The sequence below is a fragment of the Podarcis muralis genome, chromosome 17, assembly GCF_964188315.1.
Source record: "Podarcis muralis chromosome 17, rPodMur119.hap1.1, whole genome shotgun sequence".
Taxonomy (NCBI): Eukaryota; Metazoa; Chordata; class Lepidosauria; order Squamata; family Lacertidae; genus Podarcis; species Podarcis muralis.
The window spans coordinates 5984948-6003221 of NC_135671.1; the positions used below are offsets into that span (position 1 = coordinate 5984948).

Below are 18274 nucleotides of genomic sequence, written 5' to 3' on the forward strand. Positions count from 1 at the left end.
TGCACTCAGCAGAGCTAGCTTCCCAGAGTTGTCAAATAAACTGAAACTATTGTCACCCCAAAGAACTGGATTTATTGATGTAGGGCCAGAAATAGGGCATCAGATTAATTAAACAGTGTTTGTAAGATCGTTTAGAATTTATTAAGGATGAGAAAAAGCTGGTGGGGGTTAGCAGGAGAATCAAGCATTTGTTACTACTTATTTGGGGCTTTGGGGCTGGATATTCTTTCCATAGAGTGTTACAATAAAAAATATAAATACATGTTACAATAAAATACATAACATTAGCACCAGCCACATCCAATTAGCTAGTGTTGTGTAATTAAGGCTGCAATCCTATGCTCACCTACCTGGGAGTAAGCCCCATGGGTTGTGAGCCAGGAATTGCCTGATTTGACTCTCACCTCTTATATTGTCAAACTTGCCTTTGAGAAACTGCCCTCAGCCTCAGTCACCGCCTGCAATCTATGATATGAGAATAATAATGTTGCCCTACTATGCAATGATATTGTTTCTGGGATAATACATATAAAATACTTTGAGCACTTTTGAAAAGATTAAAAAAAAGAAGAAGAAACCACAGCTAGAACCCTAAATTTTAAAATGCAGGCAACTGAGTGAACGTTCACGTCAACACACTAATGTTTAAAACTTTTTAAACCAATGATTAATTCTAATGTAGGTTCTACCACATGCAGACATGACCACCTAATGTACAATAAGCATGGAAGCAACACACACAGTTCAGAAGGAAATCCTTCAAAGAACACCTAACCATTGAAGTACTGGTACCCATTTTGGGCAACATGAGAATGGGCCTTTTCCGTGGGGGCTCCCCACTTGTGGAATGCTCTCACCAGGAAGGCTTGCCTGGCATCTTACTTGCATATTTTTAGGCACCAAGCAAAAACGTTTCTCTTCTAGCGCCAGTGTGGTGTAGTGGTTAAGAGCGGTGGACTCATAATCTGGTGAACTGGGTTCGATTCCCCGCTCCTCCACATGCAGCTGCTGGGTGACCTTGGGCTAGTCACACTTCTCTGAAGTCTCTCGGCCCCACTCACCTCACAGAGTGTTTGTTGTGGGGGAGGAAGGGAAAGGAGATTGTTAGCCACTTTGAGACTCTTTTGGGTAGTGATAAAGCAGGATATCAAATCCAAACTCTTCTCCCAGGCCTTTGCCTAATTAAACAGTCTATGACCTTTTAAACTGGGGGGATTGTGTAAATAATAATAATAATAATAATAATAATAATAATAATAATAATAATAATAATAATTTATACCCCACCCATCTGGCTGGGTTTCCCCAGCTACTCTGGGCAGCTTACGGCACATATAAAAACATAGTAAAATATCAAACATTAAAAACTGGGCTGCCTTGTGTGGTTCTTTATCTTCTTGACATCTGATGGGACAGTGTTCCACAGGGAGGGTGCCACTGAAAGCCTTGGATGAAGGGTGGTACAGAAATTTAATAAATAAAATGCCCCCCAGCAGAACAGATCTGGATTTGCATTCTCAGCATCCCTATCTTCCCAAGCTGATTGAGAAAGAAACAAACCCAGAGACCACTGCTTTTTTTTCTAATGACGTTTCCCTGTGTATGTTGTGTAAGGAGTGGGTCAGATCCCAGCATGGGAAACGTGCTCACCTATGGAAAAGATTATTGGAGCTGGGTCACAATATAAAAATACGTTCAGGAGAGACAAGCCCCCTGGAGTTGGCTCCTATGTATGAAACAGTATTAAAAACTATTCCTCATGCATGTGGATGAGACATCAAAGAAGAAGAAGCCAATATCCATCACACCTTTTTTAAACATATAAGTGTTGCACTTGGTATTTCCCGGATCAAGATATTGCATTCTGCCTGAGTGCTCTTCATTTGATGTTTTGAGCGGACAGATTCCCTGGCTGACTTCTCAGGATATCTTTAAACCTGAGCTAAGAAACTGGTTCAACTACGTCTCAAATGCTCTGAAGATCAGGTCTCTTTCTGAGAGGTGGGGAGTTTAGGAACATCTTGAACAACAACATTTTAAAGTTTTATGAACAGGCTTGTAGCAGCTGGATATATTCTACAAAGTAAGGCCTGCACTGGTAGAGCATGAGATTCTTAATCTCAGATGGATCTGAGTCCCATTTGGGCAAAAGATTCCTGTACAGTGGTACCTCGGGTTAAGTACTTAATTCGTTCTGGAGGTCCATACTTAACCTGAAACTGTTCTTAACCTGAAGCACCACTTTAGCTAATGGGGCCTCCTGCTGTTGCTGCGCCGCCAGAGCCCGATTTCTTTTCTTATCCTGAAGCAAAGTTCTTAACCTGAAGCACTATTTCTGGGTTAGTGGAGTCTGTAACCTGAAACGTATGTATCCTGAAACGTATGTAACCTGAGGTACCACTGTATTGCATGGAGTTGAACTAGATGACCCTCATGGTTCCTACCAACTCTACAGTTCTTTGATTCTATTATTCTATGATCAGGCCATGCCATATATCCATCCTTAAATGTGTAGTGGAGAGCAGAGGATCAAAATTATGTATAAACTGAATTTGCACAAATTTGCAATGTTAAGAATGTACGGGAAAGTACCCCCTCTCACATGTATTTAGGATACTGCAACACGTCGCAAATTATACTGAAATAGTTACATATCTATATTGCTTATAAAGACTAAGGCCTTCTCAGAACCAAAACTATTTTATATTTATCCTGTCAAAAATTGTGTTTTGTGCTGAAATTTAAGTTATGTTACCAATATTTCAGCTTTTTGCTCACACACCAAGAAATATATTCTGATAGTGTCCTCTTTTACTGCACGTGTGTGTGCATAGTAATTTAGAGTTGTTGGATCTGAAGTTTCAAATGTTTTTGCCTCCTTCTCTAGGGTCTCCATGTAAAATCTTAGGGGCAGGTGCCAGGCATTTTTTGATTGGGTTGGTGAGAATATTTGCTTTTGGCTCCACTTCTGTGTCTATCAAGTTGCATTCCTGAATCAACAGGCTGTGCCACAGGCTCCAGCCACCAATCAGCTGGGCACCATCCATTATCTCCTAGGGTCCTTTCTCTGATTTATAGGGACTACAGCTCTAGAAACTTGGCAAATCTGTCTACACTTCATGTCTGTACTGCTCTCCTGCAGATGGTAGTAATCACATTGCAACATGAGGGATACAGTCTTTGTGCATCCTAAACTGAAGCTGGCATGAGATAGATGCCTTATTTGCTATATTGTTCATTTGTCTAGTGTTACTGGGCTTCTGTTTAAGATAGTCAAAGGCAATACAGTAGTTTTTCAAAAGCTTGATCTGGCTAATCCAGCCACATTCCCACTGAGATGTTGTTGTTGTTTTGGCCATGTTATTACTATACAAATTGAATTTGTATTTTTTCCCCTTATGGCTGCCAATATTTTTAGATTGGGTACATTATCTTGCAAGGAGAGGATTGCTGCAAGAGTTTTATGTGCAAGCTAACAGGTAGTAAGATAATCCCGTGTTAATGTTCCTTCCTCCTTTTAATCTTTTGAAGCTGTTTGTGTACTGATGGCCAAACTGAAGAATGACCGTATTTTTCTGTCTATAAGACGCCCCCATGTATAAGACGCCCCCTATTTGGGGGGACTCCAAATTAAGAAAACACCCCTCAGCACTACCCGTGTATAAGACGAGCCCCAATTTTAAAGCTAATTTTTGGGTAAAAAAACCTAGTCTTATACACGGAAAAATACAGTATTTCCTGCCTGCCTGCTGGTCTCTCAAACCAGTACAGGAGCTAAAGCAATGGTGTGAAGACTTATTGTACGGAGAGCAGAAGATTGCCAGCAGTTCAAGTCTTGTAAGAGGAATGCAGAACTCTGCAGTTCTAGGCTCTTAGAGTCTTGAGGGAAGAGGACTCTGTTAGAACCAGTATGGGGCATGTAGATCGATGGACAAGGACTAGACAGGCCCAGCTTCAAATCCCTAGTCAGAGAAGGGGATGGAGAAAAAGGAGAGGTGGAATCTCAAAGATACCCAGGAACAAAAATTTAATAGCTTGACACATTTCATATACAGTATATTCTTCCTCAGAGGCACTTAGATACAGCATGCTGTGCCCTCAGCTGTGTTTCTGTGTACCTTTGAGATGCCAGCTTTCCTTCTCTCTCCCCTCTCATATTGGTGCCATTCCTGTTTTTTCCTTTTCAAATCCAGACGAAGATCATGAGGATAAAATGGAGATAAGACATCAAGAACCTCAGCAACACTGCTCTGAGTTCTTTGGAGAAAGGGTGAGATTAAATTGTGTGGAAGTTACTCATTTTATCTCACAACACCTTTGTGAGGTAGGTTAGGCTAAGGTCACCCAGATTGTTTCCTGGCAACTGGGAATTGGAAACCAGGCCCACTCATCCACCGGGTCCCAGTCCTGCATTCTAACCACTATATCATCCAGGCTTTCCAAATTATAATATTCCAGATATTTAATATTTGTCATTCTGCATCTTATACTCTGTTCCACTGGGCAGCCCCCAAATATAACATCCAGACACACTTAGAGGATGTTTGGAATAACACAACCATCTACAGGCTCCTTCAGACAACCTGTTTAGCATTCATCCTGATTTGCTCATACAACATCAGAAAGTTAGACTATACCCACTCTTTAATGAGCATTCCTTCTGAGTTATTCAACACGGTAGTTATTCAACAGTCAATGAGCACGGTAGTTATTCAACAGTCAATGAGCGTTCATATTGATTTGCTTACCGGGGTTTTCATACATCTTCCTGTTAATCATTTGTTCACCCTAAACTTTTCAGAGTATTTCCCCATCACTTTCCTAACAGCAAAAAGTATGTGTGTATTTCTAAGTGGTTTTGTTGCAGAATATTTTAATCCACTGTAAATTTCTGGTATGTGCTTGAATCAGTTCCACAAAAGTAGTGAGATACTTGAGGCACCCTACAAGTCTGCACTGGTGTGAAAGGCACAGACCATAGCAAATTCTACAGGGACAGAGGCTATACTCTTATAGCCGCCCAAAACAAGAATTTCAGGTAATGGCAAGGTGGCAGCTCATGTGCCTCTTTGAAAAGAGACATAGGCTGTTTATCCAGTAAGAAAATCATCCTCATCCTAGGAAGAGGTTGTGAAACAATCACAAAAGACTGTGTACAGTCCAACTCAAAACCCAGATAGCACTGCAGGCAAAGCTCAACAATATTCACATTCCAATATATACATGGAATTCCAGTGTACACATGGAATTCTTGGCAACGCAAAATATAAACACCCAAGAGCACATATCCATATACGCATATGCACACACAGCAAAAACTGCCCTGCAAAAAAAGAAAGGAATCAGAAGGCAAATAATAAAGTAAGAAAAATTGCAAAGAAGCCCATACTTTATCCCCAGCATCTCTCTCTATAAAGAAGTTATTAAACAAATTTCAAGTGATATATTTAACATACCATGAATGCATAAACAAAATGTAAAATATACAATTTCATGAACTATAATAAAGAAATCCCCATACCCTTCTCAACATTACAAATATTCTTTATACTAGCAAATTAGAACTATCACCTAAGCAGCTTTCATTGGTTTGGAAAAGGGGTGGGTATTTCAATCCAGTTTTGATTTCTTCTTAGGTAATGGAGTGGTAGGTGTCCAGCAAATGCATGCATCTTGCACATTTATAACACAGTGTGTTAAGCTTTATTGTCCTTCTTTTAATAGTGTATACCAGCAGGGGGCGGGGGGGGGAGTCACAGGAACTAGGAGAAATATTTGCAAAGATCAGTTTGTAAGTATAATTAGTCACTTGTTGTGCCTCTAAATTTTATATATGCAGACACAACTTGCATGTATTAGATTGCTCACTGGCATTATTTGGCTATTCTTTGGCAAATAATAAGTGCAAAATACTGCCTTCAAATTATGCATTATCAATACTACTACAGTGGTACCTCTGGTTACGAACTTAATTTGTTCCAGAGGTCCGTTCTGAAGCTGAAACCATTCGTATCCTGAGGCGCGCCTTCGCTAATGGGGCCTCCTGCTGTGCACATGCCTCCGGCGCAGGATTTCCATTTGCATCCTGGGGCAAAGTTCACAACCAGGAGCAGCTACTTCCGGGTTAGCAGAGTTTGTAACCTATGCAATTTCAGTGTAGTAAACAGCTAAAGTCACATTTATTTAGGATTGCCATATTTCAAACAGTGAAAATCTGGACAGAAAAGCTGGGCTATTTTTGGCAAAATCGGGGGGGGGATGCCAGTTTTGAACTATTTTTATGGGAAATTGGCAAAAACGGCACTGCTGACATGGGCTGCCATACATTTGGATTTTCCCGGACATTTTTACTGATTTCTTTCCAGTCACGATTGCAGACTGCATTATTCCTTATACGTGTAGGAAATTCCGGACGTATGGCAACCCTACAGTTATTTATAATTATACCACTTAATGTAATAAAAATCTCTAAGCCGTTTATAGAAACAATAATAATACAACAATATTCAATAGCATATCCTTAAAAGAGTCAAAGAAGAGCCCCACTCATCCCCCTGGTTTCTCTGTATGCTGTGACTTTTACAGTCAGCCTCTATGGGGGGAAAGTAATTCTGTGGCACCTCTGCATTACAGTCTCTGAAAAATTTCTTTTTGTAACTCGTGTAAATGTTACATCCAGATTTGTTTCTCAAATCCAAAAGTCATGGGGCACACCTTTTTGTTTAAATAAGTATCTGTTTGTGTATACTGTAGTAGCTTACACTCATTTCTCTCTTGTACTAGGACCTTGCTGAACAGAAGAAACATTCACAAAACCAAGTAAGAATAGAGATTAATTATATAACTTGTCTTGTACAAATCTCAACAGACTAACACAGCCACCCATTGGAAATTTTGTTTTTTAGATGTTCGCATTTGAAACTATTTGTAAAGAAAATTATATATTTGGAAAAAGATATATAATTTACTTTCCAGAGAGCTTAAAATGTGAACATTTTAAAAACAAAATTTCAGATGGGTGGCAGTGTTGGTCTTTTGCATCAAAAAATAATAATAACAAAGAGCCTTGAAACACTAACTAAAAAGTCTTGCAGAAGTCAATCTAATTTTATCTTAGAATAAACTTTTATGTCCACCTCATCATATACATTTTTTTTAAAAAAAAAATAAATCAGGATATTCATTCCATAAAGCAGGGGCAACTGCTAAAACAGGGATGAGAAACCAATATTGGGATTGCAACTCCCCCCATCCCTGGCTATTAGTCATGGTGGTTGGGGCTGATGGAAGTTGCAGTCCAATGATATGGAGGTCCTGCAGGTTCCCAACCCTGACCTAAAGTCTCTAAAGAAGAGGAAAGTTCAGCCATGCTGATGGATTTCCAGAGCTACCAACATTCCTGCCAGCAGAGGGAGCAACAGCAGCACTTGAATGCAAATGAAAATCTTTTCATTAAAGAAGTCTCTTGTCCTTGTTTTCCAATAGGTGTGGCATAGGATCCGCCTTACCTTGAACAGATTACATTATGAACGTAAAAGGGGAAAAAAGAAAACCCCCTCCTTCTCTGCCTTCTGGACCTTTTATTTCTTGTTGCAAAACAAAATAAGTCAAAATTAAAATGGATGTGACCAGTTGGGTGGCTTTGCCAACACCTTCGAAACACAGAATGCCCTGCACATTCTGCTCAAGCAGACAAGATAAACAGATAAACTGGATAATCTATGGGACGGCATATTCTTTGGGGACTGAAAGTATTTCCTTCCCTGCTGCCTACAGGTGGCTTTCTCTGCAGCTTCATTGACTGGGCCACAATGAAACAGAAAATATATGTATGTAATGCATTGCATAAAAATACAGCCTTAGACACATGTATTTAATTCCAACTCAAACTGAATGTCTACACGCTCAAACACTGTGCAGAATGTTTTGTTTGATTATTGGCTCTAGTTTTCTTGGATGCATAAATCCCTTCTGATCCATATCTGCTCCCATGTCCTCTTTATTCCTCTCGGGTTAGGTACACATTAGCAACTTAAAATGCAACAAGGTTGTTTCCCACCATTGCATTACAAGTCATATCTCCACATTGCTGTACACACCAGAGAGGGAGCCAACATGTCTTTAGCTGATGCACATTGTCGTTTTTTGTTTCCTTGCCCCTGCAGACCACCCCCACCACCCCCTGGAACACCTATATATGAAACTGTCATCTGTGCTTTCAGATTGAAGCTAATTAAACAGCAGTTTTTCTCACGAAAATACAGGAGAGCGCTACATCATGGGTAGCGTCACGTGTACATAGTGTCACGTGTACATGAGATATAAGGGCTGTGGGTGGCGTGTGGTCTAAACCACTGAGCCTCTTGGGCTTGCCAATCAGAAGGTCGGCGGTTTGAATCCCCATGATGGGGTGAGCTCCTGTTGCTCTGTCCCAGCTCCTGCCAACCTAGCAGTTCGAAAGCATGCCAGTGAGAGTTTCCGTGCGCTCTGGTTTAGTCATGCTGGCCACATGACCCGGAAAGCTGTCTGTGGACAAACATTGGCTCCCTTGGCCTGAAAACAAGTTGAGCGCCGCAACCCCATAGTCGCCTTTGACTGGACTTAACCATCCAGGGGTCTTTTACCTTTTTTTTGTTTGTTTGTTTTGTTTTGTTACATGAGAGTACAACGTACCCTGAGTAAATAGCAGTGTGTACACAGCCTTAATCAACCACGTATCACAGGACTAAGGCTGAATATGAGATGTGGAGGACAAACAGGAGATGGCTATAACTATCATGCCTTGCTCGTGAGCTTCTCTGAGGCCTTTTGCAGGTCTGCTGATGCAAAAAGAACAATTGACAAGATAAAATTTGGCCCATCAAGGCCAAATGCTTTTACATCATATTGTCAGTATTAGTACCACCAAGACTGGTGTATTCCTTATAACTGGATTCATGTATCTCAGGAAAATGTTTGCATTCATGTATCTCAGGAAAATGTTTGTATTCATATATCTCAGGAAAATGTTTGTATATTAGTGGATCTATCATCTATCTATTTCTGGGAAGTACTGAAATGTTAACAAAATATCTTCTGCACACTAAAAACTTGCTTGCAATGTTTGACACAGTACTGTTGAATGTTTTTTTCACATGATCAAAATCGGCATTCCACCAGTTTAATATTGAGATGCTGTGGGACCTATTCCCTACAGTGGGTATTTATATGAAGCATGTATTAAGCTAGTAACTTCTATGTGGGCAGGTGGCGACATGAATGAACTAGTCAAGGTATCTTCTAGTCATGTTAATAGGAACAGTACTTTAAGAGTACTATATGTTTGTTTGTTTAAAATATCTATATACTATCTTTCCTCGGAAGAGCTCACGGTAAAACCCATGAATAAAAATTTAAAAACATCAGTTATAAACTAACTCTAAAACAAGAACAGAAAAATAGCATTATACAGCAGAAATAATAATCACAGAAGGCATTCACCTGGTATCCCCTTAAAATTAGACTCATTTCCATTGTTCCCACTCTGAATACCTTGAAAACATAGCCATTTGTAACATTTAAAAAGCATTTATTTCTCTACTAATTTATAGCATATAATAAACCACAATTCATTTTCACATGGCCAGTTGTTATACCATATGACATCCCCTGCAACTTTGAAACTATAAAATAAAATGATTACATTTTCTTCTGTAGCTTTTCTTTGCCAATATGCATTGTTAACTTGGGGGGGGGGGGCGGTTGCAGTGGAAAATTAGCAAAGTTTAAGCGAGTTAACATGTTCAAGAACACCACTGTGGCTAAAAGTATCTGCCTTTTAAGAAGGGGGGAGGTGAAGAATTCATCTCTATTTAGCAACCATCTACTGTCTAGTTGCTGTCCATGTTCTGCTTCTTTTGTCAGTCTCCAGTAGTGTGTCCTTTAGTTATAAGTGAAAACAACCGATCCCCCACTAAGACACATCTGCTCTGAATTCATATTACAACAGGAGGGGGAAATGACACCTTCAGCTACATAAACCAATAAAGATTGTCTGATATAGTTTGCCCCTGTTGCTACCAGGCATGCAACCCACTGAGTTAAAGACTGGTGACATCTGCTAAAGAATGTCAATGGTGAGGTGAACAGAAAAAGGTAATGAATCATAGTGTGTCATGGATACAGTTTATGAGTTCTAAGGAAAGAGCCTGTTCTATACCACTAGCTAGCCCTGCTCACACAGCACCTGCAAGTGGAACATAATTACTACCTAGTATTTCCCAACATATTTGAGCAGAGCTGTGAATATATCAACTATGCAAAAATGATATTTAAGGCTGAATGTTGCACTTTGGAAAAGTAAAAAAATGTTAACTTGGCCCCCTTCTGTATATTATGCATTATACTGCTCCCTATAATTAAATAACCATATCCTCCTTCTTTTTTCCACCAAATTTATGATAGCATTCAAACTGGGAAATTCATTTTGGGGCAACTCTTTGGTCCGAATCTACAGCCATTTTTCAGTGTGGGCATTTTGCAGCACATGTCCTGAGTTCAATAGGGCTTACTCCCAAATGTATTAATAGGAATGCATTTCCAAGTTTCTCTTTTTTAATTTGTTAGAGGAACCTAACAGAAGGAAAATGTTTTGTTGTTTTAGGATTCCACACACAAGAAAGAGATCGCTGGGGTCAATTTGTTTATCTTTCTATAACGAGTTGGTTCCCCTCCACTAATGTAAGGCTAAGGGATCCTGCTAAGCCCTCTATCAGCTAAATAGGGATTGGGCAATCTTCAATACCTAAGCAGCTCTGTCCCTACAAAACATAAACACACTGGCCAAAAACTGATCCTCAAAAATAAATGAGTAAAATACTACTTTGTAGTAGATGTAGCAGGTATGCACATGTACCCTAACCTACAATACAAAGGAAATATTAAACATCAGTGGATTAGTATATCTCATGGGTAGGCACGGGTGGCGCTGTGGTCTAAACCACAGAGCCTAGGACTTGCTGATCAGAAGGTCGGCGGTTCGAATCCAAGCAGCGGGGTGAGCTCCCGTTGCTCGGTCCCTGCTCCTGCCAACCTAGCAGTTCGAAAGCACGTCAAAGTGCAAGTAGATAAATAGGTACTGCTCCAGCGAGAAGGTAAACGGCATTTCCGTACACTGCTCTGGTTTGCTAGAAGCGGCTTAGTCATGCTGGCCACATGAGCCGGAAGCTGTACGCCAGCTCCCTTGGCCAATAAAGTGAGGTGAGCGCCGCAACCCCAGAGTTGTCCATGACTGGACCTAACGGTCAGGGGTCCCTTTACCTTTAGCTTTATGGGTGGGCAGATTAAGGCCTGGGGGCCAGATCTGGCCCAATCTCCTTCTAAATCTAGCCCACTGATGGTCTGGGAATTAGCGTGTTTTTACATGAGTAGAATGTGTCCTTTTATTTAAAATGCATCTCTGGGTTATTTGTGGGGCATAGGAATTCATTCATTATTATTTTTTCAAAATTTAGTCCTGGCCCCCAAGGTCTGAGGGTTTGCTGAGAAGGTTTGATGACCCCTGGTATATCTGGAGGACTTCCCCCCTACATTTGGTCACAGTTAATGCAGATTGTTATGCTTGTAGATGTTACAATAAATGTACGTTGACTAAGTGGTTTTATCTATTATCTGTTTATCAGCTATGGTGCCTGTTCTGTCTATAACTTATTTGTTATGGGTGAAACAAACTGAACAGTTAATGAGGCCATATGATTTCAATAAAGCATCATTTTTTCCTTATGCATTATATATTATTATGTGCTGTTGAGAATTGTTGCGTTGTGGTGGAGAGCACTGCTGTGGCCAAGGAAAACCTGGTTCAATTCTCACCTCAGTTGTAAATTCACTAAATATATTTATGTAGACCTTTAATATCTCCTCTATTCCTGCCTGCAAGGTAATACTGACCTAACTTATTGGATGATTGCAATAATTGCTGTCATCATGTGTGTGTAAAGTGCTTTGAACCTTCAATGAGCAGCAAATGCTTGCTAAGCATTAGTTCTATATCTGTGGAACTGTTAGATTAGGCCAAGTTCCATCAAAACAGATGGTGAGAACAGATTATAATTAAAATGATTTCCAACTCAGAAGTTTTGCACTCAATACTAGTTCACACATGCACATCCATAACTGGACTGCTCAACAACTGGTGACTCACAGCTGAATTTGTGACTTACTTCAATTGAAAACCCTTTGGGGAGCAGTGATATGAACATGTTAGTTCACTGGTGACTCATTGCACACATTTAAGCAAACCGCTTTATGTGTTCATGAACTCCTGATGAGCATACAGTTGTAAACAACCCTAAACCTAAAACACTTCCTCTGCAGAAAGCGGAACTGGACTAGAGCAACATTGGGTGCACCCTGTTCACATTAAAAGCAGGCTCCCCGCGCCTTTCAGTGGAAGGGTCGAGTTTCATTTACATGCATCAGTGCTTTCACGTTTATTGAGAATTACTGGATCATCAAAGTGACTATTTCTGGCAGCTGAAAAGCTTGTTTCCAAACCCTAGTTTTACTTGTATTATTATAATCATAGAATTCAGTTCACTGGCATCAGGGGCAGACATCTCTGGGCATCCTCAAAGATCACACCATAGGATGGGTGCTTATACAGATTGGGCAAGGTAATTAATTGCAATGACAGCAGGTGTGCCCTTTTAGGAAGAGGGCCCAATGAGTGCACTTTACATAAAAGCCCTCCAAAACTGGAGGCAGCACAGTCTGTTCACATGTGGGGGGGGGTTGTGTTCCAAAGCCAACATGAGTTGACTTTTCATCAGATTTGTGCACACCAAGTGCACACTAGAATTTTAAAAACTACATGATTATAGTACTAACTGTCTGTTAATTGGTAACTGATCAGTTTAATTTGAATGACATTGCACATTATCAGAACCTCACCATAGGTGGTGGTTTTTTTGGTGATATTTAAGGATGTATAAACATAACTTAAATAGACATAACTTCCACTCTTTTTTGAACAGAATATAATCTTTAATATTTTCCCTTCTTTTTAAAAAAAAATCCCAGTTTTATTAGCATACGAACCAAAACATATTGCTTCATGAGCTGCTGAGAATTTTTGTTATGGGTAAGCTATGAAAATGTAAGAAAATAATAAACCAAAATGTGTTTTTAGTTCATACCTCTATTGTTAAAAATTGGTCATACAAATTAATCAACCAAACTTCAGTTGATTAATCTACAAATCCAACCAATTACAGATTTCAGTCATAGCACAGACAGATCCAGCCTAGTAAATGGTTTTAATTCAAAATGCAACTGGGCACATTCTGAAAAGTCTTTAGAAAGTGACTTGAACCAGGAAATGCTGAATGAAGTTGATGCTAATGAACTTGTGCTGAACCATTCAAAAGCCTCATTCAACAAAAGCAAGTCTATTTAAACAAAAGGTTTATCTTGTGCCACCTCTATTTGCCACAATGCTTTCTGTACCCAGGCAGTTTTAAATTATTCAGAAATCTACAAAATAAAAAAGTCAGCATTAAAAACCATAATGTGAATCTACCCTCAGTCAAACTGATCATGCAAGAAGAGTCAGAGGCATTGCCCAGTTCTCATATTAAAATGATTATGCAACAGAAGGTGTTTTACCATGTTGTCAATTCATACAGTAATTGGTGTTGGAAAGCCGCAAGCCCCTATCATTTTAGTCAAGAGGAAATATGTCAGAATCTCATGCTTTTTCCTCCCACTTAGTTCTTAAGTAAAATTAAAATAGTCACATCACTAGACAAAAAGTTCGCAACTGTGTCCTCCAAAATGGTATGGCAAAGGAGGCAGATTCCAAGCCTTTTCAAATCTCTGTTTTGTTGATAGTTTGGCTCCTAATTTCCAAATGGGTTATTTTGAAATTATAATTTTTACTGATATAGAAATTTATTAGCTCCTATCTGCGTGTGTGTGTGTGTGTTAATTCAAATTAACATACAAAGAAAATTGGTATCTCTAAGTGGGAAACAGGTTTGTAGTGAGAAGGAGATAATTAATTTTGCAGCAGAGATTGAGGATAAAATTTCACTCTTTCTATAAACTATAAAAAAAAGAATATGAAAGGAATATGTGTTTATTCTTACCTTCATCTCTTTTACGTTTGTTGCTTTCAGCACTGGGAGAGGTAATTCCCAGAATTCCACTAATGGAGTAGGAGGAGCCTGCTGAGTCTGTGCTTACTGAGGACACTTGTGTCACGGAACCCGTGGAAGCTGTAATTTAGAAACAAACCAATCAGTACACATATCCACACAAGAGAGGAAGCCATGCAAACAACTTTTCCATGACTGCCATCTTTGATAGTTGTGTTTCAATACCACTACCTACAACCAGGAGGCTGGGAGAGGGGGAACAGGGAAATTTGCAGCCTGGATACCTTTCTTGAACATTTAAATTTCATTTTCTGCCATGTCTTACAGCCCAGCCCTATCTTATTAGCTTTTGTTGCTGACAGAAAGACCAGCTTTATACAGCAGCAAGCTAAATTAGCATCAGGTACCTATCAAGCATTGCAAAAATATTCTGCCCTGTCTATTTTCATATATACACAAAGTAGACCCACAACATATATGCATTTAACTTGTGCGCATTCAGCTTCAAGGGCTTGGCAAATGATTTTTAAAAATAAAAATAAAAGGCGGGAGGGGTGGGCCTCTGGGGGGAAAGACTGGCAATTCCGCCCAATATATTTTGACTATAAGCAATTTTGACTTTATGCACTATCCCTGCAACATAACCCCTGCCTAAGTTGAGAGTCAGCTGTGTATACCATGAGAACAATGGTAGAGATCTGTGCCATTAACTAACCCATACCACAAGGTTAACCAGTGTGGTGCCCTCCAGATGTCTTGAACTACAACTCCCATCATACTCAACCATTTGCCATGATGGGAGTTGTAGTCTAAGACATCTGGTGGTCACCATGTTAGCTACCCTTGTCACAGGATATAGCACTTTTCTCAACTGCTCAAAATGCTTCATGTTTGTTTTATCAGTAACTGATACAACAACTCTGTACCATAGGCTAGTGTTATATTACCCCCATGTTAAGATGAGAAGTAGCTGCCTAAGGGAATCCATTAATGCCATAGGCAGTGTTTCCCAACCTTGGGCCTCCAGCTGTTTTTGGACTACAACTCCCATCATCCCTAGCTAGCAAGACCAGTGGTCAGGGATGATGGGAATTGTAGTTCAAAAACAGCTAGAGGCCCAAGGTTGGGAAACACTGCCATAGAGGTCATGGCTGAAATGAGATAAGAACTACAGATAAGTAGCTTACAGCTCATGTTCTTAAACATTATGCTATATTACTTCACAAAAGATTGCTGGTTGCATCTCCAAGGCATTCAGGTCAACATATATGGCGTCATCCTGCAAGATGCATCAGTCTAAAAGTTTGTTATGATTATTTTGCCTGGACAAATAAACCCCTGGACAAGCAGAGATTTGAGCCTACATCTCCCCCCATTTATGTCCAACGCAATAAAGCACCTGCCTGCAACCTGGTGCTCTCTGGGTGTTTTGGACTACAATTCCCATCAGGCATAGTCTTGCCAGCTGAGGCTGATGGGAATTATAGTCAAAAGCATCTGGGGGTTTGGAAAAGCTGCTCTAAATTGACAGTAGATTGCATTCTTGCTAGGACCCCTGATACTAGGAAATCTATGATATGACTGGTAATCTGCAACTCTTTCAGCATTTGAGGACTTGAGTAAGACAAAGATAGCACTGGGGGGCACTAGATCCTCTGAACCACTGCCTCAACACAGTGCATATGGTGCCCAGACCAAGAGCCAAAAGTATAATAATAGATTAAATAACTAACAATTTGCTGCCCTCTTATAGCATCCAAAATATGGCTCCTGAGATAGGCACCTCAGTCTGCCAAATACTAAGGACAGCCCGGTCCAATCCTTGAAGCTCTGTAGAGTTCACTGGGAATCCTGGATATGGTAGAACTGCATCAATTGGACTTATGATGCAGGGTATGTTTTGAGTGGTCTCTTTCATATTAAATTTTGTGGTTGGTAGACATTCTAGTTTGTGTATTCAGGAAACTGTGGTTTAGAGGCTTATTTAAACCATCGCTCATATGTCTTATATATTCGTGCAATTCAGAAATACCGAAATGTACGCTGCAAGTTGTCTGAAATCTCCTATATGTTGAGAGAGTTACCACTTCATACATGAGATTCACTCCAGATTCTAAAATTGGACTCAGGATTTTTATTCCAGAGTAAATGGTTAGAGGATTGCTTGCCTGTAGTCCAGTCCATAATTTTTAATGAAGTATGTGGATTTAAACCAATTTAGTCCCTACTGAAATCACTGAGATTAACTGTCTTGAATCTAAGAACTTCATTTTAGCTGGATTGTGGATTAGGTTGTTAGTATTCTAAAATGCTGACAGCTCAGAAAATATGGAGATTTTTCAAGATAAAATTTAGTGAATTCAGTTCTAAAGGATTAGGCAGAGGAAAAATTTGAAAATCTGCAGTGAAGAGAAAAGAGGCGGTGAATATTAAGCCAAAGTGGTCTATGGAAGCATGCCTTACAACCCAGTTAAGCCGAAGTACTTTGACTTCACTCATTTGGTTCAACAGGACTACAGAAGCTTGAATATATTATAAAAGTAGTTTGAGTTAACAGGGTTTATTTTAAGCAAGGTTATGCTCATCTGTCAGAGACTCCACAAGAAAAAAAACACCATAATATAAAGTCCATCACTCTTCAATGACTAGAGTTAGATGGTCTGCATGTGAATTAGGCAAAGAAGAAGAAGAAAACGCAGTAAAAAGTTTTCAAAGTTTTGCTACCTCTTCACTCAAAATTGCAAGTGCACAAAGAATTATGGAAGGGTTGGTTGATAGAAGAAAAAAACACATTCAAAACTACTTACTGACTAATGATGCAGAAAATGTTATGAATAACTATCCCTTTCTTGATTTATTACTTTAATTATCTGACATTCTATAGACCCCCATTAGTGGGATGATTTTTTGATTTTTTTTTGGTTTAGATTTCAATTTTCTGTCTCATGGTGAAAGCTATTTATCATAATAATCAGTAAAATTCAAAACCTTTTAGCAGTATTTATAAAATTCATTTACCATGTTCAGCCCTTGGAGAATGACAAAGAAGGTGCATTAGTACGTGTGCTGAAGTGTTCTGTGCAGAATTATCTGCCCATAAGAGTGATTAAAAGTTCTTTAGAATGAATTGCATTATATATTTTTAAGTATATTAAAAAAAAGTTACCTATGCTGTGACTGGAGGCTGGGACTTGCTGGTTGGGTGGTTGCTGTACCTTTGTCCGTATAATCCTGCATATAGACAAATGGCTACTTACTATTAGGTATACAACAATAGAGCAAAAAATAGCTATGCAGGTAAACAATAACTAAGCATGATGAGTGTCCAAGAAAATTATTCCTCTTCATTACTATTATATTTCCCAAATTGAAAACCAAAAAGATGCACTGAGCTGAGAACTGCCTAAATGTGTTATCAGCCATAGCTGAAAAGTTGGGAAATGCATGTCTACTTAAATACATTCACAAAACTGGAATTGCCCACTTTCATGTGTGAATGTCATCATTCACAATGCTTGGACATTCACTGTAACTCATATATGTAATCACCCCATCAAGAGAGACTGAAAGAATTGCAGCTGAGCAAATGGACCAAAGCCAAATATACAATATAAACAACACAGTGTCCAAAACGCAGGATCTAAGTACTTAAATTCCATTGACTTCCAATGGATATAAAATAACTGCAATAATAATAATTACACATATTATTGATCTCAATAATACCTTGTCTCATTAATTTCAACTGGAGTTAAGCATGACTAATTTATCCAGATTGGGGCAAAATGTGGACCCTGGTGCAGGTCTGTGGGTGATTGCTGCTTTTCCTCACAGCACCAAATATTCAGTGAGCAAAATCTGCACAGTTCTAAACCCTCGCAACAGGAAATGTCTCATTAACTACTGTAAATAATTCTGTGGTGTTTCCTCTCTGCTCATTCCTGTTGGCTGATCACAACAGACTTGTAGAAATGCCCTAAACATTAACATCACCATAAATTAAGGTTTTTGTGCCAACTTACTCATACATACATATCTAGAGTCATACCTACTTTCAAAATATTTGCTAACATATTTTAGGCAGCAAAATGTGTGTGTGTGCTACATATGGTTTAGGCTTTTGTTAATACTGGGTTGGA

The 18274-nt window shown here is 39.3% G+C and overlaps 1 protein-coding gene across 7 annotated transcripts in view; it reads right to left on the bottom strand.

The window, feature by feature from the left end:
- PAX5 (paired box 5) overlaps nt 1-18274 on the bottom strand; it is a 233501-nt gene that overhangs the window by 175084 nt on the left and 40143 nt on the right. For 4 of the 7 annotated variants that reach the window (XM_028711498.2, XM_028711501.2, XM_028711499.2 and 1 more), the window contains exons 4-5: nt 17302-17384; nt 14127-14255 (exon numbers count right to left, since the gene is read on the bottom strand). In XM_028711498.2, the coding sequence (XP_028567331.1) occupies nt 14127-14255; nt 17302-17384 (212 nt within the window). The remainder of the gene's footprint in view (nt 1-14126; nt 14256-17301; nt 17385-18274) is intronic. The other 3 variants (XM_028711500.2, XM_028711503.2, XM_028711504.2) reach the window with 1 other exon arrangement.